Source organism: Tursiops truncatus, chromosome 10 (genome assembly GCF_011762595.2).
Source record: "Tursiops truncatus isolate mTurTru1 chromosome 10, mTurTru1.mat.Y, whole genome shotgun sequence".
Taxonomy (NCBI): domain Eukaryota; kingdom Metazoa; phylum Chordata; class Mammalia; order Artiodactyla; family Delphinidae; genus Tursiops; species Tursiops truncatus.
The window spans coordinates 59654556-59680669 of record NC_047043.1 but is presented as its reverse complement, the minus strand read 5'-3'; the positions used below and the strand labels follow the sequence as shown (position 1 = coordinate 59680669).

The 26114-nt window shown below is 40.9% G+C and overlaps 1 protein-coding gene and 1 non-coding gene across 3 annotated transcripts; one reads left to right on the top strand and one right to left on the bottom strand.

Moving 5' to 3' along the window:
• The first annotated feature begins 288 nt into the window (after positions 1–288).
• CASP14 (caspase 14) lies at positions 289–26032 on the top strand. 2 transcript variants are annotated; one of them, XM_073811063.1, is made up of 7 exons: positions 289–799; positions 2700–2752; positions 3819–3968; positions 7765–7990; positions 8482–8598; positions 17476–17585; positions 23843–26032. In XM_073811063.1, the coding sequence occupies exons 1-7, from the start codon at positions 469–471 to the stop codon at positions 23849–23851; spliced, it is 996 nt and encodes a 331-aa protein (XP_073667164.1). In that variant the 5' UTR covers positions 289–468; the 3' UTR covers positions 23852–26032. The 2 variants fall into 2 exon arrangements, with proteins under 2 accessions (XP_073667164.1, XP_019802463.1); XM_019946904.3 differs by lacking the exon at positions 23843–26032 and adding an exon at positions 21987–23726 and having other exon boundaries at positions 295–799.
• Positions 15696–15830, bottom strand: LOC117314014 (small nucleolar RNA SNORA70). Its single transcript, XR_004528705.1, has one exon. It is a non-coding gene; the product is annotated as a small nucleolar RNA SNORA70 (small nucleolar RNA).
• Positions 26033–26114: the final 82 nt, after the last annotated feature.

Here is a 26114-nt window from a genome sequence, read left to right as displayed (position 1 = left end):
CTGCACACTGGAATCATCAGGGAGCTTTAAAAACCACTGATGCCTTGGTCGGCCGCCCAGACGTTCTAATGTAATCAGTTCAGGTTGTGACCTGGGCATGAGTAGTTTCAAAAGTCCTCCTGGTGATCGTAACGCGTGCCAAGGCAGAGCACCTCGGAGTAGACCTGCAGGGCGGGCACCACTCGGCTCTGCTAACCCAGGCTCCAAGGGTTAAAGAAGGAGCTCTTGTGGGCGGAGCGGGGCCTCCAGGGTGCGGGGCGTGGCTCCGGGGCGGGGGCGGACCTCGGGCCCGAGAGGACGGAAGGCGGGACGTTGCAGGCAGACGGCGTCCAGAGATCTCCGGGCTTAAGAGGACGAGCGGAAACGCCTCCAGTTTTCAAAACAAAGAGGAGAAGCGGGAGGCGTGTGAGGCGCGCCGGGCTCAGATTGGTCCCTCCCGCCCGGTCGCTTCAGCATCATTGGGTGACAATGGAGGGGAGCCCGGGAATCGGCGGGCGCTCGGGGTCTCCGAAGATCCCGCCGGCCATGGAGGAGCTGCAGAGCCGCTTGCAGGAGACCCTGGACCTTCTGTCCTCGCAGGAGCTGCGCAGCTTCCGCGACCACCTCAAGAAGGTGGAGCCGCGCGTGAGCCAGGTGAAGCTGGAGCTGGAGGGCCGCAGCCCGTCGGGGCTGGCCAGGCTCCTCGCCAAGCAGTACTACCCACCGGCCGCCGCCAAGCGCGTCCTCGTCCAGGTGCTGGAGCAGCTGCCCCGCGCTGACCTGCTGCCGCGCTGGCAGAGCGCCGCCGCTGACGGCCCGGGTGAGCGCGCGGAGATTCCCAGGGTTGGGGGGACCGGAGGGGGTGCTTGGTGACCGCTGGGTTTGGCCCTACCGCCCGGGGATTCCCGGATTGGCGGAGGGAGGACTGACCGGGATTCCTGGGCAGGGGGAGGGGCTACTGACTGGAGGGAAGGGGGACTGGCGGGGAGGGGGGTGTCCTAGGTGAGCGCCGGGTTAGGCCTGGGGCACAGGTGAGCGGCGGTGGACCGAGCTTCAGTAGGGTGGGGTGGGGGAAGTGGAGCAAGGAGGATGCGGGGGTCGAGGGACCAGTGAACGCGCGGCGGGAAGTGGGAACCGGGGGATAAGAAGGCAGGAGAGAGGCAGTTCCCAGGCACGGAATCGAAGTGACCAGTCCAAGAGTAGCCATCAGGGTCTACCAGTTCATTCTGGGGTGGGTTGAGAAATCAGATTGACTCAGCAGGCCTGAGATGCGTTTTTAACAATTACCTCCAAGTGATTATGATGGAGGAGGTTTTTAGATGATGCAGTGAGAAACCCCGTGTTGGAATCCACCATTAGAACATTTGCCATAAATCTGGGAAGATGTGGCTTAAGATCAAGAAATGTAACAAGTTGGGGGCGGTTAGGGTTTCCCCTCGTAAGTTTAATAAATGTATGTGTGTATAATATGTGAGCGAGTTTGTGTACATAGAAAAAGAGAGAATGAGAAAGAAAGAGAAAGCACTTCTACTGGGCACACTGAGGTAGACACTAAAATATACTGTTGCTGGTCTCTGCCATTGCATGCTTATGATCTGGTTGAGTTTTTGGTTTTTTTAACTTTTTATTAAATCAAAAGTACGACCGCTACTTAACTCTACACACACATTTAACATTTTTTAAGGAATAACGTAATGAGTCATTACACCAAATTCCTGGCTAATAGCTCTCCAAAAATTTGAGAAAAATCACGTGGAGGGGAAGGGTAAGCTGGGACGAAGTGAGAGAGTAGCATTGACACATATACACTACCAAACGTAAAATAGATAGCTAGTGGGAAGCAGCTGCATCGCACAGGGAGATCAGCTTGGGGATTTGTGACCACCTAGAGGGGTGGGATAGGGAGGGTGGGAGGGAGACGCAAGAGGGAGGGGATATATGTATACATATAGCTGATTCACTTTGTTATACAGCAGAAATGAACACAACATTATAAAGCAATTATATGCCAATAAAGATCTGGTTGAGTTTTGAGGTATGTTGCTTTGCTGACTTTTAGATTCCTAATGGGTGACAACTGTAAACGACCTCAAAACATGGCCTGTAGGCAGAATACTGGCCCCACGAAGCCTTTGATTCTCCCTTGACTGCATCTGCACAGCACTTATCATAATGTCTCTCCAGGCTTAGTGGTTAATGTATCACACTTTTGTTATCACCCCTTTAAACTGTGAGTCTCTTGCAGTTGGTAAACTGGGCTTTTTTGTTTTTCAGAATCAACCAAACTACCCGGTATCATGACTACACACTGTAGGCACTCCAAAAATATTTGAATTGAATGCTAAGAGTTTGTTTAATTAAAAAATTAAATAGGGTCTAGTTCCTTTAACTTCATTTTTCTCTTTATTGATGTCTTGGTCTCCTTTTCTGGAGGTGCATATACACTAATGTTCATTGGTGCTTCTCCTTTTCATCTCTGGCCTGGCTCTCCCTGCCCCTGAATCTGACTGGGGCCTAAGGGAGTTCTGTTAAGTTTTCATCCTTATGAGTTTGGGAGAGGGTTTTCAGAATCCTAGAAACCTGTTTTAAAACATAAGAGGCAACTGATTTCCTTGGGAGGTGCTTCCTGTTAACAGGAATGACAGCAGATCATGATTAAGAAGAGGAAAAAGAAAAAATATGTTCTTTTCTGTTTTGTCTTTTCATGAAAATTCATTCAGTGATTCCACGAAAGATTCCAAAGAGAAGCTATGACTGTGTGGAAGGTGAATTGGTAAATATCTGGACTCTTTAAGATAGTATTTAGTCACCATTTGAACATTTTTTTGTGCTGCTTCTGTTGGATTGGAGGTGGGTATCTGTGTCATTGTCTCAAGCCGTCAGATCTTCCTGCTTTCCGTTATAAATAGGAAAAGCAAAACATTAGCCAGATAAAACCACTTTGCACGCATTAACCAAATGAGGTAAGCACTGTTAGTATCTGCATTTTACAGACGAAGGCATTGCAGGCTGTGTGGCCACTCGAAACTACATAAATTGCTGGCTTCCGGCCTTTTTTTGCTTGTTTTATTAAGGACATTTAAAACATAAGCTAAAGTAGAGAGAAGAGAAAAATGCGTCTCCAGACTCCAGCCCAACCAACTCTTTGCCCTGATTCAACAATTAGCAACGTGGCCAATCTTGTTTCATCTGCTCCTCCCCCCGCCCCCCTCCATTATTTTGAAGCAAATTCCCCAGCTACCATATCACTTTCATACATACAATACTTGAGTATATATTTCTGAGAAAGACTTTTTCCAAACATAGCCATGATACCATTATTCTACCTAGAAACAAATTCCTCATTGGCAGTCAGCCGTCAGATGTCCTTGGCTGGCTCTTATGCCTTTTACAGTTGGATTGAGTCAGGGTCCGACTCACGCAAGGTCTACACAGTTACACTTGATGGTTTGTCTCTTAAGAGGCTTAATTTATGATACCTCTCCCTTTGACCTCTTCTCTTGTTTGTTGACGAAACCAGGTTATTTGTCCTGTAGAATGTCCCACATTCTGGATTTTGATAACTGCAGCCCTGTGTTGTCATTTACCATTTTCCTTAAACGGGCAGTTCTGGCTATGTATAGGAATTTAAAAATGAGATTGGCCTATTCGTCCTAGTTTGAGAAAGGTATTTGAAAAAATTATAAATGAAGTCATGATGAGAGAGGAAATCAGTGTTGTGCCCCTGCTCTGAGCTGGGAAACGTCATCATTAACTCCAGAAGAAACTCATTTCACATATAAGGTGTATTTGGATTTGGTTTGGTTTAAATATTGTTTCTTGGCTTTCCTTGAAAACAGGACCGTTATGACCTGAGTGGCAGGCGGAAGGCCTTCCTCATGTGTGTGATGAGAGACAGGCTGGGCGCTCACCAGGATGTCCTACTGATGGAGGACTGGCTTGGCCAGTGCCAGTTCGAAAATACGTTGTGCATCGATCCCGACAAAATGGTACCAAGTTAAAAACAAAAATGAAAATTTGTGGCTCAGGACTTCCCTGGCGGTCCAGTGATTAAGACTCCGTGCCTCCACTGAAGGGGCGCAGGTTTGATCTCTGGTTGGGAAACAAAGATCCCACATGCCTTGCGGCACAGCCAAAAAAAAAATGAAAAGAAGAAGAAAAATTGTAGCTTGGATATTATAATTTTCCTTCCTTTTTAAAAAAATTGGGTTTTATTACCTGGTTAGAACCAGGGCCTGCTGAGCAATGGATGTGTATGTCCTGATGAAATTCTTACCCAGCTTACCTGTTGTATACAGATGCTTTTGTCATGTTAAGTGTGTGATGATACTCCAGCTTCACTTCTAGTCAAGCAGGGACCTCTTGGGTCCCTGCATTTGAAGAGGGAAGGGAATCCAAGAAGGTGTAAAAGTGAGTTGGGCAAGGAGGCCCAAGGACATGCTGTGAGTCCAGAGTAGGCAAGGTCCAGAGCATTTGGGAACAGGAAGAACAAGGGGACAGCTTTGAGAGGTCATCAAGCAGCCAGGCCAGAGGAATCCCAGCAGCATTGGAGCCCAGGGGCTTTGGAAGATCCTGGTGGGACTTGCTTAGAACCATGGGAGGGGTGGGGAGAGGAGTTGCTGAGAGCCCTGGGCAGAATTGCATTGTGATTTAACTCGAGGACACAAGAAAATGAGGTGGAAGAGTGGTGGTGGTGGTGGGTGGGAACTGCATTTTGACTTCTCTGACCCCAGCTGAGTCCTGGCCTAGCCCTGCTCATGTTTGGGGATAATAACAGAGGAAAGTCCTTCATAGACCCCAGGAGGCACTGCTAGTGAATATCAAGGAACAGCATAGCAGAAGGGCTAGGAAAGCAGCACACACTGACCGGTGGAATCTCGTCTCTTACTAGTTGTTACCTTAAATCTGGTTCTCAACTGAGGGTGATTTTTGTCCCCCCAGAGGACATTTGACAATGTCTGGAGACATTTTTGGTTGTCACAACTGGAGGGTGCTATTGGCATCTTGTGTAGTTGCCGAGGTAGAGCCAGGATGCTACTGAACACCCTACAGTGCACAGGACGGCCCCCAAGGCAAAGATTACCTGACACAAAATAATAGTGCAAGAGTTCTAGAAATTCTGTCTTAAATTAATTGACTACTTTCTTATCTCTAAAATGGTGGGGGGGGGGTGATAGTAATTTATCTTGTAGGGCTATGGTGAGGATGAAATGAGCTGTGTTATGTAAAAGTTCTCAGAATAGTAGCTGGCTTATAGTAAGTGCTCAATAAATTTTGATTTTATTATTTCAAAGCTAAAAACAGACTCCTTCATGTTTCCCAAGGATTGTACCAGAATCTCTTCCAATATTATGTGATTTTTTTAATCCAGTCCTTTCCATTCAGATTACAGATAATTGCCAGTGTTCTTCTGGTTTATTCTCCCAAAGGTCCAGAAGTGGTCTCTTTCTCTACATCTTGTCAACATTTATTTGTAAATATTTAGCAACTTTACTGGTAAAATTACTTCACTGTTTCATTTTCCTGATTATTAGTTTGGTTGAACATCTTCTGGCCATTTTTTTCCTTCTGTGAATTATTTGAATTACCTGTTTGCCCTTTTTCTTACTGGATTTTCTTTTTCCTTTTTGTTTTGTCTGTGCCATGTGGCTTGCAGGATCTTAGTTCCCCGATCAGCAGTCGAACCCGGGCCCTGCATTGAGAGCATGGAGTCCTAACCACTGGACCACACTGGATTTTATTTTTCTTATTCTGTAGTTCTTTTTCCTGAATTTTAGACAAAATAGAGTGCAAATATTTTTCTCCTGCCTTGTTACTTGCCTTTTGACTTTTTGTTATCATAAGTCAAATGGAAGTCTTTTTTATTTTTTTTTAAATTTATTTATTTTATTTTTTTATTTTTAGCTGTATTAGGTCTTCGTTGCTGCGCATGGGCTTTCTCTAGTTGTGGCAAGCGGGGGCTACTCTTCGTTGCAGTGCACGTGCTTCTCATCGCGGTGGCTTCTCTTGTTGCAAAGCACAGGCCCTAGAGCACGTAGGCTTCAGTAGTTGTGGCACGTGGGCTCAGTAGTTGCGGCGCGTGGGCTTAGTTGCTCCGTGGCATTGCAAGTCTTTTTTATTTATTTATTAAATTATTTATTTTGGCCGCACCATGCGGCTTGTGGGATCTCAGTTCCCTGACCAGGGATGGAACCCAGGCCACAGCAATGAAAGCGCCAAATCCTAACCACTAGACCACGAGGGAACTCCCCTGGAAGTCTTAGTTTTTGTGAGTAAACTCGTCAGTCTTTCTGTTTGTTGCCTTCTTGGCTTTTATGTCTTGATTAAACCCCATGATTTCCCAACATAAAATTTTTGAAAATTATTTTTCTGTAACATTTTTATAGTTTAAGGTTAGCCTACTCACTGGAATTACATTTTTTGGAACAGTGAGGTGGGAGGTCTAACTTTATTTCCAAGCCAGTCATCTCATTTTGTTGATGATACATCCTTTCCCGACATATTTGAATTCCATTCTTATCATAAACTAAATCCCTATATATATATTTGGATCAATTTCTATATTCTAAAATATTCTATTCATACATTTGTTTATTCTTAAGCTGGTATATCAGTGTTTTGTTCACCATGATTTTATAGTACCTTTGGATGTCTGATAGGACCTATCCTATGGGGGATTCATTGTTTTTTATGGTTTTTTTGCTTTTTTTTTTTTAAACTTCTGAATGTTCTTTGCTACTCTTGAGCACTTTGCTGTTCCTGAGCATCTGTTCTCTGTGACCTTGAGAACCATCTGGTTAAGTTTCACAGAAATCCTTTGAGATTTTAATTGACATGACATTGAATTGAGATTAATTTAGAGTTAACTGGCAAATTAATAGTATTGAGTCATCTCAGAAACATCGGTATGTCATAGTTTATGTTGCCTCTTCACTAAAGTTTTTTTTTAAATAATTTTCTTCACTTAGGCAATGTGCATTTCTTGTTAGGTTTATTCCTACGTATTGTTTTACTTTTTTTATGACCATGAATGGATCCCTTTTCCATTATGCGGTTTAAATTATTATTCCTGGGTAATTGGGGAGCTATAGATCTTGGTAAATTAACTTTGTATCTGGTCAACTTGCTGATCTCTAGTTCTAGTAGTTTTTAGTTGATTATATTTCTAGATAGTCATATTATCTGTAAGTTGATTATATTTCTAGATAGTCATATTATCTGTAAGTAATGAGTTCGTTTCCAATGTTTAAACTTCATCTAATTTTTTACTTTACTTTATTGAAATGGCTAGGATCTTTGTTACAACATGTATGAGGCTAGTGAGAACAGCCATTCCTGTCTTCTCTTTTTAGTGGGATTGATTCTGATGACGTCTCCTGATAGATTCTGGCAAGTAGATATGATTGGGTAGACTCCTCCATTCCCTTCCATTTCTAGCTTATTGAGGGTATTAATTTTATAAGATAATTTTATATATTAAAGTAAGTTAATAATATAGCATTGAAATACATTAACCCTTTGGGGAGCTATAATTCTGTTATATTTTGTGGTAGAGAATCAGAAATACCCTAATTTTGTCAAACAAGAACCACCAGTGGTACAAGAAGAAATCATATGAATTCCGAAAGCAATCAAAAGGGAATTGACAAGTTATACTGACTCTGTTAGAGATGCAGGTATTTTCATATTTGTCGTCTCATTGGATCACCTTGTAAAGGAGCCATCTCTGGGATTTCTGGGTTTTCCTACTTGCAGTTCTTTTTAATATGTTTTCCTATTTTACAGGAGTTACTTGGAAAAATAACATCATTTCGAGATGGACTAAATGAAATTAAAGATGACATTGGCTGTTGCCTTGTTGCTCTTATGTCCCACGGAGAAGAAGGCTTTATCAAAATGAAAGATGGTGAAAAAGTCAGCCTGGAAGGCATTTTTGAAATGTTTAACAATAAAAATTGTCCAGCACTTCAAGAGAAACCAAAAATCTTTATAATCCAGGCCTGCAGAGGAGGTAAGTGGAGACCTCTTTGTAATAGTTCTGTTTCTAGGAAATTCTCATATTGATGATTGAGGAAAGAAAACTGAGTTTTAAAAAATTATTTTACATTAGCGGACGCTTAGCTGATGTAACTTTAGTTACATAGTATAGTAGGGACTTTGAGCTGGGAGGAAAGAATGAAGGGAAAGCTTTCCTGGGATAGGATAGTTAATTTAGGCTGAGGAAGGGTCTAAGTCTTTAAATTCATGAGGTGGGTTGGGGAACCTCAAATTCTGGGAGAGAGGTGGGCAATTTCCAGGGGATGTCCCACCGTTCATGTGATTCCAGGTGGCTTGTGGGACTAAAATCTGATTTATGTTAACTTTGGTGGATGTTTCTCTCTCTTATGGAGATACAAGCTTGTTGTGACTTTTATTAAAGATTACTGGTGTCAAAAAAAAAAAAAGATTACTGGTGTCAGTGGTGTATTATCATAGTTTGCATTTTCATTCCTCAAAAAATAGAGAGAAGAGACAGTGGTGTTGAAACGGATGATGAACCCATGGACTCGGATGATGGATCAGAGAAGAAGAGGCTGCCTACATTCAGTGATTATTTCATCATCTATCCCACCCAGGCAGGTAAGACAGTGAGGCTTGATGACAGTGAGATACACATTCGTCCAGAGGGTTTAGCTTATTCCTAATGATTTTGAAAATCTTTTTTTTTTTTTTTTTTAGCTGTGCCACGTGGCTCATGGGATCTTAGTTCCCCGACTAGGGATTGAACCTGGGTCCTCGGCAGTGAGAGTGCTGAGTCCTAACCACTATACTGCCAGGGAGTTACTGAAAATCTTTTTTAAAAATATTATCTGTGCTTTACAGATTGATGTACATAAGGAGAAATTTTCATTAACCTATCCATCTTCAACTGTTCCACTTTCAGAGATGGCAGGTTTGCATCTGACTGTTCATCTCTTCCAGGAAGATGCCATCCTTTTAGCAAAGTATCACATAGTAAATAAGATCATCGGCTCTCATGTGAAAAAGATCTTGGTCCAAAGCCAGCTCTGCCACTTGCTGTCTTTGAGACCTTCAATATTTCTTAGCCTCTAGATATGTCAGTTTCTTTATGCAAAAGAAGAATGATAAAATATACTTGTGTCATTGGGATGTTATATAAATTAAATTATGTAGTGCAGGTATTGTGCTTATCATAATAACTGGCATAATAAGGTAAAAAAGAAATTAATATTATTACTAATATATTATGCTGATTACATTATTATTCTTATTATTACTATACTATTAATACTAATAAGTTAAAATCCAAAAGAATCTTGTGTGCTGAAGGGGTGAACTTGATTCAGTTGTGAAAGGGAAACAGGAAAATGTAGAGAAGATAGAAATAAATGGTCAAGGGCATTTATTTAGCTGTTTTTATCTTGATTTTCTCCAAAAAGGATTAAAATAGCTTATGTGTGTGTATATACACATATACACACGTATGTGTGTGTGTGTGTGTGTGTGTGTATATATATATATATATATATATGCAATTCAAGATAAAATGTTAGGGAAGAAATGGAAGCAGAGGAAACTAAGGACAATAATATAAAATGAAAATATCCCCATTAAAGTTAGATGTAACTTTATTCATCCAAGAGAGAGGAAAGCATATGTCCTGGGACTTCCCTGGTGGTCCAGCAGTTAAGACTCCGTGCTCCCAATGCAGGGGGCCCGGGTTCGATCCCTAGTCGGGGAACGAGATCCTGCGTGCATGCCACAACTGAGAAGCCTGCATGCTGCAACAAAGATCCTGAGTGCCAAAACTGAGACCTGCCACAGCCAAAAATAAATAAATATATAATAAATAAATAAGTATTAAAAAAAAAAAAGAAAGAAAGCATATGTCCTGATAGACACTTGTAGCATAGCAAGTGCAAGCAGGTTTATTTGAAATAGTCAAAGACTGGAAACAACCCAAATGATCAACAGGTGAAAGAATAAACAAATCGTGGTATATCATACATGGAATACTACTCAGCAATAAAAGAAATGAGCTCCTGATGCATGCTACAGCATAGATGAAGCTCAGAATAATCCTGCTGACTGAAAGAAGTCAGACAGAATAAAGCAGATACTGTGTGGTTCCATGCATATAAAATTCTAGAAAATGCAAACCAGTCTATAAGAGAGCAAATCAGTTGTGTTTGGAGATGGGAGTGGAGAGGGAAGGAAGGATTACAGAGGGGCATGAGGACATTGGAGGGGGCTGATTGGATTCATTATCTTGGTTGTGATGGTTTCACGGAAGTATACATATGTCAAAACTTATTAAATTGTTTGCTTAAAATATGTGCAGGACTTCCTTGGTGGTCCAGTGGTTAAGAATCCATGCTTCCAATGCAGGGGTCATGGGTTCAATCCCTGGTCAGGGAACTGAGATCCCACATGCCGCGTGGTGCTGCCAAAAATATATATATATGCAGATGCTTGTCAATGATCAATCATACTTTAATAAAGCTGTAAATTTTTTTAAAAGTTAGATGTAAGACAAGCATGCCCACTCTCACTCCTACTGTTTGACATGGCATGGGTAGTCCTAGCTAATTCATTAAGATAAGAAAAGATGTAAGGATCAATATTGTAGAAATCAATAGTTTTGAATATCTAGCAGTAATCACTTACACATATAATAGAAAAGAAAAAAGATACCATGTTATTTTTTCTTGCTTTAGTGAATGATGTCTAGGAATGACTAACGAAAGATGAGCAAGAACTTTATTAGAGAAAATGAGAGAACATTCCGGAAAGGCATAAAGACCTGAATCAATGGTGGGAAATACCATGCTCATGGTTGAGATTTTCAATACCATGGAGATGGCCTTTTTTTTCCCCAAATGAGTTTGTAAATTGAATTCTATGTGTTTTTTCATGGAATTTGACAAACTAATCACAAAATTATTATGGAACAGTTAAGGGTCAAGACGAGGAATCTTGAGCTCCAACTTTGCTGAATGAATGAATTTCATGACTATATGCTGGCTACTTCTGTTGAGGACTAGAGATTCAGTATTGAGCACAAGAACTAAAAATCTCTGCCTCCATGGAGCTTATGTTCTAGGGGAGGAGACGACAGTAAGCACATACAGAAAACAGATCCTGGGTTGCTTTATGATTCCATGTCTATGAAGTTCAAAAACAGGCAAAACTAATCTATGGTGGATGGTAGAAGTCCGGGTGCTGCTTGTCCTCAGGGTGCACAGTGTTTGGAGTGGTTATGACCAGAGCAGCAAGAGGGGACTTCTGGAGTACTGGTATCATCGTGTTTCTTGATGAGGGTGCCAGTTATGGGGGTGTGTTCATTTTATGAAAATTTATTGAGCTATTATATACCCATGTGCTTTGCATACTTTTCTGTGTGATGGTTACCCTTCAGTGAAAAGTTTACCAAATAAAATGTTAGATGGTGATAAGTGCTATGGAGAAAAGTAATGCAGGAACCGGGGAGAGAGAGTATTGAGGGGTAGAAGTGGAGATTATAATTTTTTTTTTGTTTTTTGTTTTGGCTGCATTGGATCTTTGTTGCTAAGCACAGGCTTTCTCTAGTTGTGGCAAGCAGGGGCTACTCTGTTGCGGTGCGTGGGCTTCTTATTGCTGTGGCTTCACTTGTGGAGCACTGGCTGTAGGGTGTGCAGGCTCCAGTAGTTGTGGCTCATGGGCTCTGGAGCTCAGGCTCAGTAGTTGTGGTGCACGCGCACGGGCTTAATTGCTCCGAGGCAGGTGGGATCTTCCTGGACCAGGGATCTAACCCATGTCTCCTGCATTGGCAGGTGGATTCTTAACCACTGCGCCACCAGGGAAGTCCCGAGACTGTGGTTTTAAAAAGAGATGTGTAGAGATGTTTCCACTGAGAAGGTGATTATTGTGTAGAATTGAAGGCCATGAGAGCGTGAGCTATGCAGATATTTGAGAAAATGTGTCATCTAAGATATGAATACTTAGTAGAAAGCAATAACAAAAACTCTATCATCCGGTACATAGACAAACAGATCATTGGGATAGAATAAAGAATGTAGAGGTAGACCCAAATATATAGGGAAATGAGACACATGACAAAGAAGCCATTGCTAATCAATGGTGAAAGGATGGACCGTTTAATAAGTGATGGGAAAACTGGCTTCTCAACGGGAGAAAAGCAAGTTTCTTTTCTTTTTTTTTTTAAATTTTATTTATTTACTTTTGGCTGTGTTGGGCCTTCGTTGCTGTGTGAGGGCTTTCTCTAGTTGCGGGGAGCAGGGGCCACTCTTCATCTCATCGTGGTGCGCGGGCCTCTCACTGTCGCGGCCTCTCTTGTTGCGGAGCACAGGCTCTGGACGCGCAGGCTCAGCGGCCATGGCTCATGGGCCTAGCTGCTCCACGGCATGTGTGACCTTCCCAGACCAGGGCTCGAACCCGTGTCCTCTGCATTGGCAGGCAGATTCTCAACCACTGCGCCACCAGGGAAGCCCAAGTTTATTTTCTTATTTCTTGTTGTAGGGCTCCTTGTATCTTTAATCACGTGGGCTCTCTATCTGTAGTTATGTTCCTTTGTTTACCTCTAATATTTCTGGCTTTCTTGTTTTTCTTGATCAGTCTTGCCAGTCGTTTATTTATTTAGTTAAGAACCCATTTTTAGTTTTGTTAATCCTCTCTATTATTATGTTTGTTTTTGATTTCATTCATTTGCCTCATATTTCCATTTTTCTCCATTTTTTAAGGGTTTATTCTACTCTTAATTTCCCAGCTTTTTCAGTTAGGTACTTGGGTCATTATTTTCTACCTTTTAAAAAAAAATAAGCATTTTTAAACCTATAATTCCCCTCTAATTACTGCTTTCACTGTATCTTTTATATTTTAATATGTAACATTTTTATCCTTCAGTTCCAAGATACCCATTAGTTATTTAGAAATATGCTTCTAAATTTTTCTGGTATTGAAATTTTAAAATTTATCCTTTTATTATTATTATTATTTATCCTTTTATTATTGATGTCTAGTTTATTCTTGAGAAAGAATATCAACTATACCAATCTGAAATCGGTTGAGACTTGATTTATGTCTTGATCTGTAGTAAATTTTTTTTTGCGATACGCGGGCCTCTCACTGTTGTGGCCTCTGCCGTTTAGGAGCACAGGCTCCGGACGCACAGGCTCAGCGGCCATGGCTCACGGGCCCAGCCGCTCCGCGGCATGTGGGATCCTCCCGGACTGGGGCACGAACCTGTGTCCCTTGCATTGGCAAGCGGACTCTCAACCACTGCGCCACCAGGGAAGCCCTGTAGTACATTTTTTAATGGCTATTGATCTATCATGAGTATTCTATATGTGCTTAAGAATATGTGTTCACTTCTTGAATACAAGGTTCTATATATTTCTATTAATTGAGCTCAGTTGTGTTGTTCCAAGTCTCTACTAAAGGTCAAGCAGATATATTTAGTAATTTGTCTGCTTGACCTGCCAATAACTGAGATAATGTGTTACTATGTCATGTTATCCTGGTGGATATGTCAGTTTCTTCTGTAGTTCTATTATCTATTTTTCTTTTCTTTATGTATTTTGAGGCAACTTTAGTAGAGGCATATGATTTTAGAATTGTTACACTTTGTGGTGAAATAAATATTTTAATCATTGTTTAGTGAACCTACTATCCCAAATAGTGCTTTTTTCGGTATTAGTTTTTCTCTGATATTAATATAGATACCCCAGTATTCTTTTGGCCCATATTTGCCTGGTATATCTCCTTCAGACCTTTTTCTATTAACCTTTCTAGGCCTTATGTTTTAGGTGTCCTTTAAATAGAATATAACTGGATTTTGTTTTTTAATCCAGTCTAATATCAATCTTCTTACTGGTGAGTTAGGACAATGTATCTTTATTGTGACTATTGATATATTTACATTTTTACCATTTTACTTTGTGCTATTTACTTTTATTTGCTTTTCTCCCCTCCTTTATTGCTCTTTTTTTTAAAAAATTGAAGTATAGTTGGTGTGTACAATATTATGGTAGTTTTATTGCTCTTGTTTTTGATTGATTGTGAGTTTAGCTTGTTATTCTTACATTTTATCCCTCTACTGACTTGGAAGATATGTGTTTCGCATCTCGTCTTCTCCTGGTTCCCTGTGAAATATTATAAGTAAGTAAGCTTATTTTTACTCCCTGATGATACACAGAACCTTAGAACACTAATTCTCATCACCTTCCACACTTAAGTGCTATTGTTCAACATTTACTTCTAACTTTTATTTTTTGTATCTTTATTTATATGAAATTATTTATGTATTCTTACACTCCTTCTCCTTCCACCCTAATTTTCTTCTAAATTAGGACATTAACCCAACACATTTTCATCAGATAGGTTGGCATGTTCTAGGGTGACAAGCACTATGTTAGGTAATGCCTATTCCTTTTATAAAACCCCACAAGTTAGAACACTTTTGTAATATTTTATACAGTGTATGTTTGTTTATATTTATGCATGTGTTTACCATTTTCTTCTCTATCTGTCCTGAATCTCAGACCATTTTCTTTCTTCATGAAGTATATCCTTTAGAAATTCATTTAAGGAAGATTTATAGGTGGTAAGTTCACTTTACACCCAAATCTGGCTGATGATGTAACAGTGTCTTTGCTTGTTCTTCCTTGTGATTCCATCATTTATTTCTTTAAACATTTCATGCACAGTTATTTTATATTTTTTACCTTATACTTTCAATATCTAAAGTCTTTGGGGATCACTCTTGTGGTCGTTCTGTTGCCTGTCACTCATGGGGGTTTGTTTCTTTGTGTGTCTGAACTCTTAGCTCATTTATTGAATCTTAATCTGTGATACTCCTGGGGGCATAATTCAGTTATGCTTTCCTTTAGAGAGGATTACCACCCACACGTGGACCTCTGTAGCTCTGCTCAGGGTCACATGGTTAATGCAGGATCTTAAATTCATCTCCCTATCTCCCAGGTACACCTTCCAGACTTGACATTTACCCTTAGACACAAGCGCAACTCTGGTTTTCCCTTTTGCTTTCTGCTTCTAGCTCAAGTTTCAGCTTCCTTGTTTGGAGGAATGGCATGCCTTGGGGATTTCCATTCATTCCTATCAGCCGAAAATAGTATTAAACTTTTGCTTTAATCAAGAATTAAGATTTATACCTGGAGGGATATTTAAAGTACCCAAAGTGCCCAAAGTGGAAAACTTGGAATATGTGATAAAATTAATCTTTTGGATCACCCATTTTTTTTTTGCATGATCCCAGTTCTTTTAATTTTTTTTTTTTTTTGACAGGAAAGTAGGATTTAATGGTGGGCATGAGTAAGGGGGGGACAGCACCAAGGCTCTCGTGAGTGCAGGGCCCGCCATTTGTCCAGAGGGCCGCAGTTAGGGATGTATATGACCCCACAGCCATCCGGGACGAGCCGCTTTTCTGCCACCATGTTTTCAAATTCGTCTGCATTAAACTTAGTAAATCCCCACTTCTTGGAGATATGGATCTTCTGGCAGCCAGGGAACTTGACCTTGGCCCTGTGGAGGGCCTCAATCACATGCTCCTTGTTCTGCAGCTTGGTGTGGATGGACATTGTGACTTGGCCAATGTGGACCCTGGCCTCTGCACCCTGGGGCTTTCCAAAGGCACTGCGCATACCCGTCAGGAGCCTGGACTGGGGACAGCATGCCAGTCATTAATGTCCACTGGAAAGGGCTGTCTCCAAGATGCCTTAGGGCAACCCATACAGGCAACAGGCCGCATACACTACCGAGGAGGCTGCTGTTTGCAGCCATTGTGCACCGGGCCCCCATGGGGAAAAGAGCACAGTCGGCTTAATTGGCTGCAAGTATTTTTTTAAATTTTCAATTGATTTATTTTTTATTTTGGCCATGCCATGCGGCATGTGGGATCTTAGTTCCCCGACCAGGGATCAAACTTGTGGCCCCTGAAGTGGAAGCTCGGAGTCCTAACCACTGAACCACCAGGGAATTCCCTTGGGTCATACCTGATTGGATGAGGCAGTACCAAATATGTGTGGGGATGGGGGGCAACGGGTACTTCCATATACCATTGATGAGAGCAAGTTATAATGCCTCTTTGGAGAGCAATGTGTGATACCTAGAAAGTTTGTTTATTCCACGACCCAGCAATTTCACTTCTGGGTATACACCCTAGTGCTGCGGTCTCCAGATCAGGGGGCCACAGTGAAGTCACACAGCTATACTTAATTCTGTGAACCACCAGCTCAGGTGAGGTATGGTTCCAAAAATTAGATCGTGCTGTGTTCTTTTTGATATCATATTTTGGTGGTATCTAGGTTTTGGAGGTTCGCTGAGCTAAAAAGCAAGTACCATGGTGGTATCCTAGGTTGAGAAGTCATGCAGTGTCCAAAAGGGGCACACATCTGATTAGTAATTGTGGTTATTTAAGAATGAGGGAATTCCCTGGCGGTCCAGTGGTTAAGACTCTGTGCTCTCACTGCCGAGGGCCTGGGTTCAATCCCTGGTCGAGGAACTAAGATCCCATGAGCCGCTCGCACAGTGCAGCCAAAAAAAAAAAGAATGAAAAAAATATTTTTTTATCAATTTGTATGACCATCACCTTTCAGTTTTTTTGACCATCTATTCATGTGCATATTGGCCATCATGTATCTTCTTTTGCCCAATGTTGTATTGGGTTGTTTGTTTTCTTATTAAGCTGTATATATTCTGAATACAAGTCCTTTCTCTGGTACGAGTTACAAATACTTTCTCCCAATCTGTGACTGGCTTTTCATTTTCTTAATGATGTCTTTCAAAAAGCAAAACTTTTATAAGCATTGATGGTTCAGTGGTAGAATTCTCGCCTGCCAAAAAACAAAAGTTTTAGATTTTAAGTCCAATTCATCATCTTTTTTTCTTCTATGGCTTATGATTTTTGTGTTGTAAGAAACTTTTGTCTACCCTGAGGTTGAAAGATGTTCCATGTTTTTTCTGTCCCAGCCCAGGTTTACTATGAGAGCGTGCAATCTTAATATTCCCATTGAATTTCCATACTATATAGACATATTTCATGTTTTTCAGCCTAATAATAAAGATAATTTCAGTAAACTCTTGAATACCACCAAATAAATTCCATATGGTTGTATTTAGGGCGATTTAGCTTAAAATGCTAGAGCAAAAGTCAGCAATAAAAAAAATAGAAAAGGAATAAATAAAGCAAATACGACAAAATGATAACTCTTGGATCTGAGGGATGATTATATGGGGGGTTGTTAAACTTTGCTTTCTACTTTTTTGTATATTTGAAAAGTTGTATTTTAAAAATGCATATAAAAAGAATGTCCTCTTGAGAGGTTATGTGCACATGAGTTCTCTGTGATTGTATCTTAATGCAAGTGTTTCTATATTCTCGATTCAAAGCCATTTTCCAGGTTTTAACTATGGGTCAAAGAACAAGTTTGCCGTAAGTTAGAGGAGGAAAATGGATGAAATGACTTTTTTCCTTTGTAGATCATGTGGCTTTACGGGACCCCCGCACCGGCTCTGTGATGATCAAAGCAATGACCGAAGTCTTTAAACAGTATGGAAATAAGTGGCACATTGCTGACTTCTTCACCAAAGTAAGTAAATTCCAAGTGAACATGTGCTCCATTCTGTCTAAAGCTAATGCACTTGATGAGAACATTTTCATGAGAAGATTGACTTAAGCCTGAGAAAGCGTGAGAGATGGTGAGAAGTTGTTTGGAAACAGCAGGCTGATGGTGCATTAAGAGGACTGTCGCAGAAGTCATGGCTGAGCCAGGTGCGAAGGGAAACTGATAGTGACACTTTATTCATTGGTACGTGAGTGAGTTGGATTTTAGGTGAGCTTTGAAGTTCTGCTTGCTCTCCAGTTGCTGTTCCCTGCGCTTCACAGATATTAATACATTGAGTCTTCCAACAGCTCTCAGGCAGGTACTGGGATTCCCATCTCCTATTACAGATGGAAAGCAGCCTTGGCTTTCCAACCCAGGCAGAGCACTTCTAGAGCTCATGCCTTAACCACAGTTATATAGGATTACTTACTCCTTATCTCCCCAAGTTATGGTAGCTATTTTTATTTCTTTTAAAAAATTGTTTAATGCTTTACATATAATGCTTAACAGCTTTCAAAACTCCTTTTCACCTCATTTTTATTTTTTAACATCTTTATTTGTGTATAATTGCTTTACAATGTTGTGTTAGTTTCTGCTGTATAACAAACTGAATCAGCTATATGTATACATATATCCCCATATCCCCTCCCTCTTGCATCTCCCCCCCACCCTCCCCATCCCACCCCTCGAGGTGGTCACAAAGCATGGAGCTGATCTCCCTGTGCTATGCAGCTGCTTCCCACTAGCTATCTAGTTTACATTTAGTAGTGTATATATGTCCATGCCACTCTCTCACTTCGTCCCAGCTTACCCTTACCCCTCCCCGTGTCCTCAAGTCCATTCTCTTCGTCTGCGTCTTTATTCCTGTCCTGCCCCTAGGTTCATGAGAACTTTTTTTTTTTTTCGATTCCATATACATGTGTTAGCATACAGTATTTGTTTTTCTCTTTCTGACTTACTTCACTCTGTATGACAGACTCTAGGTCCATCCACCTACTACAGATAACTCAATTTTGTTTCTTTTTATGGCTGAGTAATGCTCCATTGTATATATGTGCCACATCTTCTTTATCCATTCATCTGTCGATGGACACTTACGTTGCTTCCGTGTCCTGGCTAATGTAAATAGTGCTTCAGTGAACATTGTGGTACATGTCCCTTTTTGAATTATGGTTTTCTCAGGGTATATGCCCTGTAGTGAGATTGCTGGGTCATGTGGTAGTTCTATTTTTAGTTTTTTAAGGAACCTCCATGCTGTTCTCCGTAGTGGCTGTATCAATTTACATTCCCACCAACAGTGCAAGAAGGTTCCCTTTTCTCCACACCCTCTCCAGTATGTATTGTTTGTAGACTTTTTGATGATGGCCATTCTGACCGCTGTGAGGTGATACCTCACTGTAGTTTCGATTTGCATTTCTCTAATGATCAGTGATGTTGAGCATCCTTTCATGTGTTTGTTGGCAATCTGTATGTCTTCTTTAGAGAAATGTCTATTTAGGTGTTCTGCCCATTTTTGGATTGGGTTTATTTTTTTGATATTGAGCTGCATGAGCTGCTTGTATATTTTGGAGATTAATTCTTTGTCAGTTGCTTCGTTTACAAATATTTTCTCCCATCTGAGGGTTGTCTTTTCATCTTGTTTACGGTTTCCTTTGCTGTGCCAAAGATTTTAAGTTTCATTAGGTCTCATTTGTTTATTTTTTATTTTGTTGTTGTTGTTGTTGTTGTTGCGGTACGCAGGCCTATCACTGTTGTGGCCTCTCCCGCTGTGGAGCACAGGCTCCAGACGTGCAGGCTCAGCGGCCATGGCTCACGGGCCTAGCCTCTCCACGGCACGTGGGATCTTCCCGGACCCAGGCACGAACCCGTGTCCCCTGCATTGGCAGGTGGACTCTCAACCACTGTGCCACCAGGGAAGCCCTATTTTTGTTTTTATTTCCATTTCTCTAGGAGGTGGGTCAGAAATGACCTTGCTGTGACTTATGTCATAGAGTGTTCTGCCTATGTTTTCATCTAAGAGTTTTATAGTGTCTGGTCTTACCTTTAGGTCTTTAATCCATTTTGAGTTTATTTTTGTATATGGTGTTAGAAAGTGTTCTAATTTCATTCTTTTAAATGTAGCTGTCCAGTTTTCCCTGCACCACTTATTGAAGAGGCTGTCTTTTCTCCATTGTATATTCTTGCCTCCTTTATCAAAGATAAGGTGACCATATGTGCGTGAATTTACCTCTGGGCTTTCTATCCTGTTCCATTGATATATATTTCTATTTTTGTGCCAGTACCATACTGTCTTGATTACTGTAGCTTTGTAGTATAGTCTGAAGTCAGGGCGCCTAATTCCTCCAACTCCATTTTCCTTTCTCAAGATTGCTTTGGCTATTTGGAGTCTTTTGTGTTTCCATACAAATTGTGAAATTTTTTGTTCTAGTTCTGTGAAAAATGCCATTGGTAGTTTGGTAGAGATTGCATTGAATCTGTAGATGCTTTGGGTAGTATAGTCATTTTCACAATGTTGATTCTTCCGATCCAAGAACACTGTATAGCTCTCCATCTGTTTGTATTGTCTTTAATTTCTTTCATCAGTGTCTTATAGTTTTCTGCATACAGGTGTTTTGTCTCCTTAGGTAGGTTTATTCCTAGGTATTTTATTCTTTTTGTTGCAGTGGTAAATGGGAATGTTTCCTTAATTTCTCTTTCAGATTTTTCATCCTTAGTATATAGGAATGCCAGAGATTTCTGTGCATTAATTTTGTATCCTGCTCCTTTACCAGATTCACTGATTAGCCCTAGTAGTTTTCTGGTAGCATGTTTAGGATTCTCTATGTATAGTATGATGTCATCTGCAAGCAGTGACAGTTTTACTTCTTTTCCAGTTTGGATTCCTTTTATTTCTTTTTCTTCTCTGATTGCTGTGGCTCAAACTTTCAAAACTATGTTGAATAATAGCGGTGAGAGTGGGCAACCTTGTCTTTTTCCTGATCTTAGAAGAAATGGTTTCAGTTTTTCACCATTGAGAATGATGTTGGCTGTGGGTTTGTCATATACGGCCTTTATTATGTTGAGGTGTTCATCTCATTTTAAGGTAAGCTCTTGGGGGAAAAAATGTTAAATGGAAGGAGTATAGACAATTTTGACAGTCATTCTAACCATATTTCCAAATCTCTTGTATTGCTCAATTTTTCTCTTTAAGAAAATAGTTTCTCGTCAGCGTCTCAATAAAATGTAATAATAGAGACAGATTTAACCTACCGTAAGTAGAAATCCATTTTAGTTAATGCTAAGTGAAAGTTGTTTTGCCGACTGGTGTTCATTAAGTCTTTATTGAACAGCATTCATTGTTTTAAAATTGAAAGCCGATATTTTTTAACTGAATGAAAGATTCTTTAAATTCTATAGTGCTTTACAATTTTCAAAAGTTTCACACATGTTTTCATATAATCCCATAATAACCCTTCTCCCCCCACGCCTACATTACCCCTGCACCCTTCCCTCTCCCCATGGTAACCACTAGTTTGTTCTCTATATCTGTGAGTCTGCTTCCTTATTTTTTAATTCACTTGTTTGTTGTGTTTTTTTAGATTCCAAATATAAGTGATATCATATAGTATTTGTCTTTCTCTGACTTATTTCACTTAGCATAATACCCTCCAAGTCTATCCATGTTGCTGCAAATGGCAGAACTTCATTCTTTTTTATGGCTGAGTAGTATTCCATTGTGTGTGTATATGTGTGTGTGTGTGTGTGTGTGTATCACATCTTCTTTACCATTCATCTGTTGATGGACACTTAGGTTGTTTCCATACCTTGGCAATTGTAAATAATGCTGCTACGAACATTGGGGTGCATGTATCTTTTCAAATTAGTGTTTTTGTGTTTTTCGGGTATGTACTCAGGAGTCGAATTGCTGGGTCATATGGTGGAAGCGTGGAGTCTTAACCACTGGACCGCCAGGGAAGTCCCAACACTGTTCATTTTTAAAGCACTTGCTAAGTAGATACTGGCAAGAAAGTCCAAAAGTGAGCATGATGCGACCTTTGCATTAAAGGCACTTAGAGCTTAGTGAGGCAGCAGATAGTAAGGTTACAAGCAGCACTGGAATTAATAGAGCTATTGGATACTTTGGGCAAAACATAATCCAATGCTTTCATATGCCATGAGTTACCAAGGCTCAGAGGAGGTTACTATCTTGCCTGATGTTACCCAGGGGCAAGTTGACTTGAACCCAGGTCTGTGCACGCAGCCACCTTCAAGCACTTGGTGGGTGGTGTCTGCATTGTTTTCCTGGTGCAGTCAGAGAATTCTGCCGTCTCCTTCTGTGGGCTTTACTAAGAGGCTTTTGCTGAGGGCTTTACATTCTTTTGGACAGTTTGTGCTTTTATCTTACAGGTGAATAACAGAGTGGTGCACCGTGAATTTAATCTTCGTAATGAACCAATAAAAGTATCACTTGTAATGGAGTCAACTTTAACTAAATTTGTATACTTTTGACATCAGGAAGATTAAAAAAACAAGGACTGCTTTACAGTAGAGTTTGAAAAGAGCTGTGAGCATTTATAGCATTGTACTAATGGTTACCATTTTGCATTATTTTTGTCATTGGTTGTATTTGTCCAATTTGTTTTGTATATATATATATATATATATACATATATATTATTTTTCTAAGATTTAACTATGCTTACTTGATACTTGTAAATAATTTGACTTTTTTTTTTTTTAAAGATCACTGTTTTCTGAAAAAAACGTTTTCCTGAACCGTTACCAAAACATGGACGTCCAGCTCCATTTGTGTACTGTTTTTATCCTGTGTTTCTCTTGGTGATTACACCCTACCTTCTCCACTGTCAGCTTGATGCTGGTGTTAAGCCTCAATTTCTTGACTTAGTCAAGAATTGCCTGTGTGTGGTCTTGTCCTCTGTTTCACCTTATTTACCCAGATTGCTTTCTGCAGTCAGTCTGATCTCCTCTTTGACTCCGTAAGCCATTGTCAAGTCTTACCTGGATGTCTCTGTGCCCTTGATGCCTTCATGTGTTCCACCTTCCATCCATTTCCCCGCTTCCTCCTTGCTGCCTCATACCTTTGAACTGCTGTTTTCTCCACCTGGAACCCTGTGTTCCACCCCACATAGGTAAGTCCTCTCCATCCTTCAGAGTTTGGTTCAAGCATCACTTGCACAGGGAAGCTTTCCACAGCCCCTCATGCTAGGTCAGCTTCTTCTAAGTGCTCAGATACCCTCTGCTTCTCTTCTGTAGCATTGAAATGACTGTCTAGTGGCTGTTTAATCTCCCTCTCCAGTTCAGTCGTAAGATCCAAGAGGCAGAGGCTGTCTGTCTCATTCATGGCTGCATCCTAGCTTCCATCCGTGCCTTAGAACACAGAGAAGCCATGCAATGAGCGTTGAGTGAGTGACTGATCCTTGTCTTTTAATTATTTTATCCATCCCTCAGACCTCTGTGCATATCTAGCCACTTGCTACTTAACCCCACACACGTGGATGTCTCACGGCTACTTTAACTCAACAATTTGGACGTTAACCTGAGTTTCCCCTAAATCTCTTTATAAAACCCATTCCATTGTTAATAATCCTTTAACTCCCCACTGCCTGCTGGATATACCCCAAAATCCTGTAGGAGAGTATTGCAAGTCTTTCTCTGTCAGGCTTAATCTACACTACTCTTTTATTGCCTGTTTGTCCTCGTAATTCGCCCTCCCCTGAATAATCCTGTCTCACAGAATCGGGCTTGTGGATTAATGACTGTGGATAAACACTCTTGGATATGTTATCATATCAGAGTTCAGTCTCTCCTTTCTGTCTGAAATGCCCTTCATTCTCACTGTGTGCTTCCTCTATACTGAGTATTTTTTAGGGTGCAACTTGGGTCCCCTCCCACTACAAAGCAAAGCTGTATGTAGACTAGTATTTTTAGAGTAACAAACTGTGGATTGAGCATGACCGATGGGCCTGTACGAGGATGCAGGTGTTTGGTGAGAATGCTCTGAAGACTGAGAGCCAAACTGACTGAAGCAATCCAGAATCTCCAGGCCTGTCTCCATTTCAGGGATAATTGTGACCATTTTAGTTAATGTGATTTCTTAAGTATAAATACATGTGATTTAATTTTTAAGCCTTTGAGTTCTGATATTTGATATATAGCTTTGTTTTTGTATAGAGCATTAAAATGTCTCTGGTTCATAAAATATGAACATCAGGTGAGCCTTCTCTTTCACTTGGATTCTGGAGGATTTCTAGGCACAGAGGCTCGTTTCGGTGGGACAGCAGCAGCTGAAATATCAACAACTCTTTATTTCCTGGGAGAGGTTGAGTGACTTGGTCAGAGTCACAGCATGTGGTGAAGCTGGGATTCCAAACCATGAACTAATTCAAGACATGAAGTGCCAAGTGATAGAGAAAAGTTTTAAGACAGAATGCTTTTGATGGACAGAAGGGACCATTCCATTACCACTTCACTGATGGAATGAGGGCTTTGGGACAAAGGAGGGAAAAGTGATTTTGGAACCCTGTTCAGACCACTACAGGTAAGGGTCATGGAGAAAACTGTAGGACAACTGCATACGAGACAAATAGATGAAGAGGAGCAAGGAAGAATTCTGGTTAGAAAGGTAGATGGCCCAAGATGAACGTGATGCCTGGGGCTAGCTAACTGCCCCATATTCTCTCAGCTTCAAATCAGTAGAGACTGTCCTAGCCATCCAATGCCATGTGAAATATAGCCCAAAAAAGTAGTCTCTGGCACAATTTTATATTTGAAAAAAAATTTTAAGCCCAGTTTATTTATTTTTTAAATACAGACCCCAGGAACCAAAGTTTGCAAAAGGAAGGCTCTGAGATTTTTATTAAAAATGTGTATGAATAAAAAGTAGTGGAGAAACTTGTGCAGAAGACTAGGAGGCTGAGGTGGGGAGAAGAACACGTGGCTGGGGAGCTACAGCCGTTTGACAAGTGCCTCTTAGGCCAAGGGCGCCTCACCATGGCTTATTATCACTACAGTACGTTTTCACCTTTGGAGTTAACTCACTTCCTTGCCGAATATTTTCATCATGCAGATCACGTCTCAAGGACAAAGTTATTTTGCAGGAAAAAAAATATTTTGTGGAGAAACCCTAAATTTAATTACAGTACCATTTCCTAGTTGTCATAATGGAAGTATTCTGGAGATTCTATGGTGCACAGGGGAGGGAGCTGCTGAGATAGTTTGGGAGCGCCCCCCAGAATGCCCTCCAGAGTCCTGCAGTGATAGAGCACTGTCCCTAAAAGCCAGCCATTCCTTTTAAGTCTTCCTTTTTTTTTTTTTTTTTTTTTGCGAGCCAAAATGTCTACAGATATTTTCAGCAGTTTCTAAGGATGCTTAAAGCCATGACTAAATTTACTCCTTTCCTTGTATGTCAGCTCTTTATTTAAATGCAGTGGGGTTTGTTTTGTTTCAGTTTAAAAACCTGTGTAACTCATAGAAAATTTCAAGAAACACTAAAAAAATGAGGCCAAAAACCTACCCAGTTTCTCTACTTGTATATCCGTAGTTCTCACCCTGGCTGCACATTAAAATTATCTAGATTCTTGTGGTTTGGAGTTGGGCATATGTTTAAAAGCTCTCCAAGTGATTCTAAGCGCAGCCAGGCTTGAAACCTACTGTATAACTAATAATCTGGCTATTGGTTATTTGTTTACAATCATTTAATGCCTAGGGCTTCAATTTTTAAAAATAATCGCCCTCATCCTGCAACTCCTTTTTGTATTTTAATTATTTTTTAACGGCTGCATAGTATTGGGCGGAATAAATATTAACTAGTAATGGATATTGCAATTTTTCTCCTATGAGAAAGAAATTCTCATGCAAACCACCTGTGCAGTTTTCATTTTATTTTTTTTTTTCCGGGAAACTTCCTGTAAGATAATTTTTGTTTTTGGCTGTGTTGGGTTTTTCCTTGCTGCGCATGAGCTTTCTCTAGTTGCGGCGAGCGGGGGCTACTCTTCGTTGCAGTGAGCGGGCTTCTCATTGCAGTGTCTTCTCTCGTTGCAGAGCACGGGCTCTAGGCACGTGGGCTTCAGTAGTTGTGGCACGCGGGCTCAGTAGTTGTGACTCACGGGCTCTAGAGCACAGGCTCAGTAGTTGTGGTGCATGGGCTTAGTTGCTCCGCGGCATGTGGGATCTTCCCAGACCAGGGCTCGAACCCGTGTCCCCTGCATTGGCAGGCGGATTCTCAACCACTGCGCCACCAGGGAAGCCCTAAGATAACTTTTTGAAAATCTGAATTACACACTTCTAACTTGTCCTCCAAAAATGCAAAATAATTTCTCCAGCTTTTATTTATCCAATACAGGCTTGTGTTCAACACCCCTTCCCATGTAAGGAAACTGCACCTTAGGTGAAGGACCCGCTCAAGTTCATAGGTACAAAAGGCTGGGCGAGAGGTCGAACCCATACGGGGGAAGGCTGGCTGACTGCCTGGCTGACTTCCGGCCCGCGTCCCTGGTCGCAAACTGCGTGTTCCAA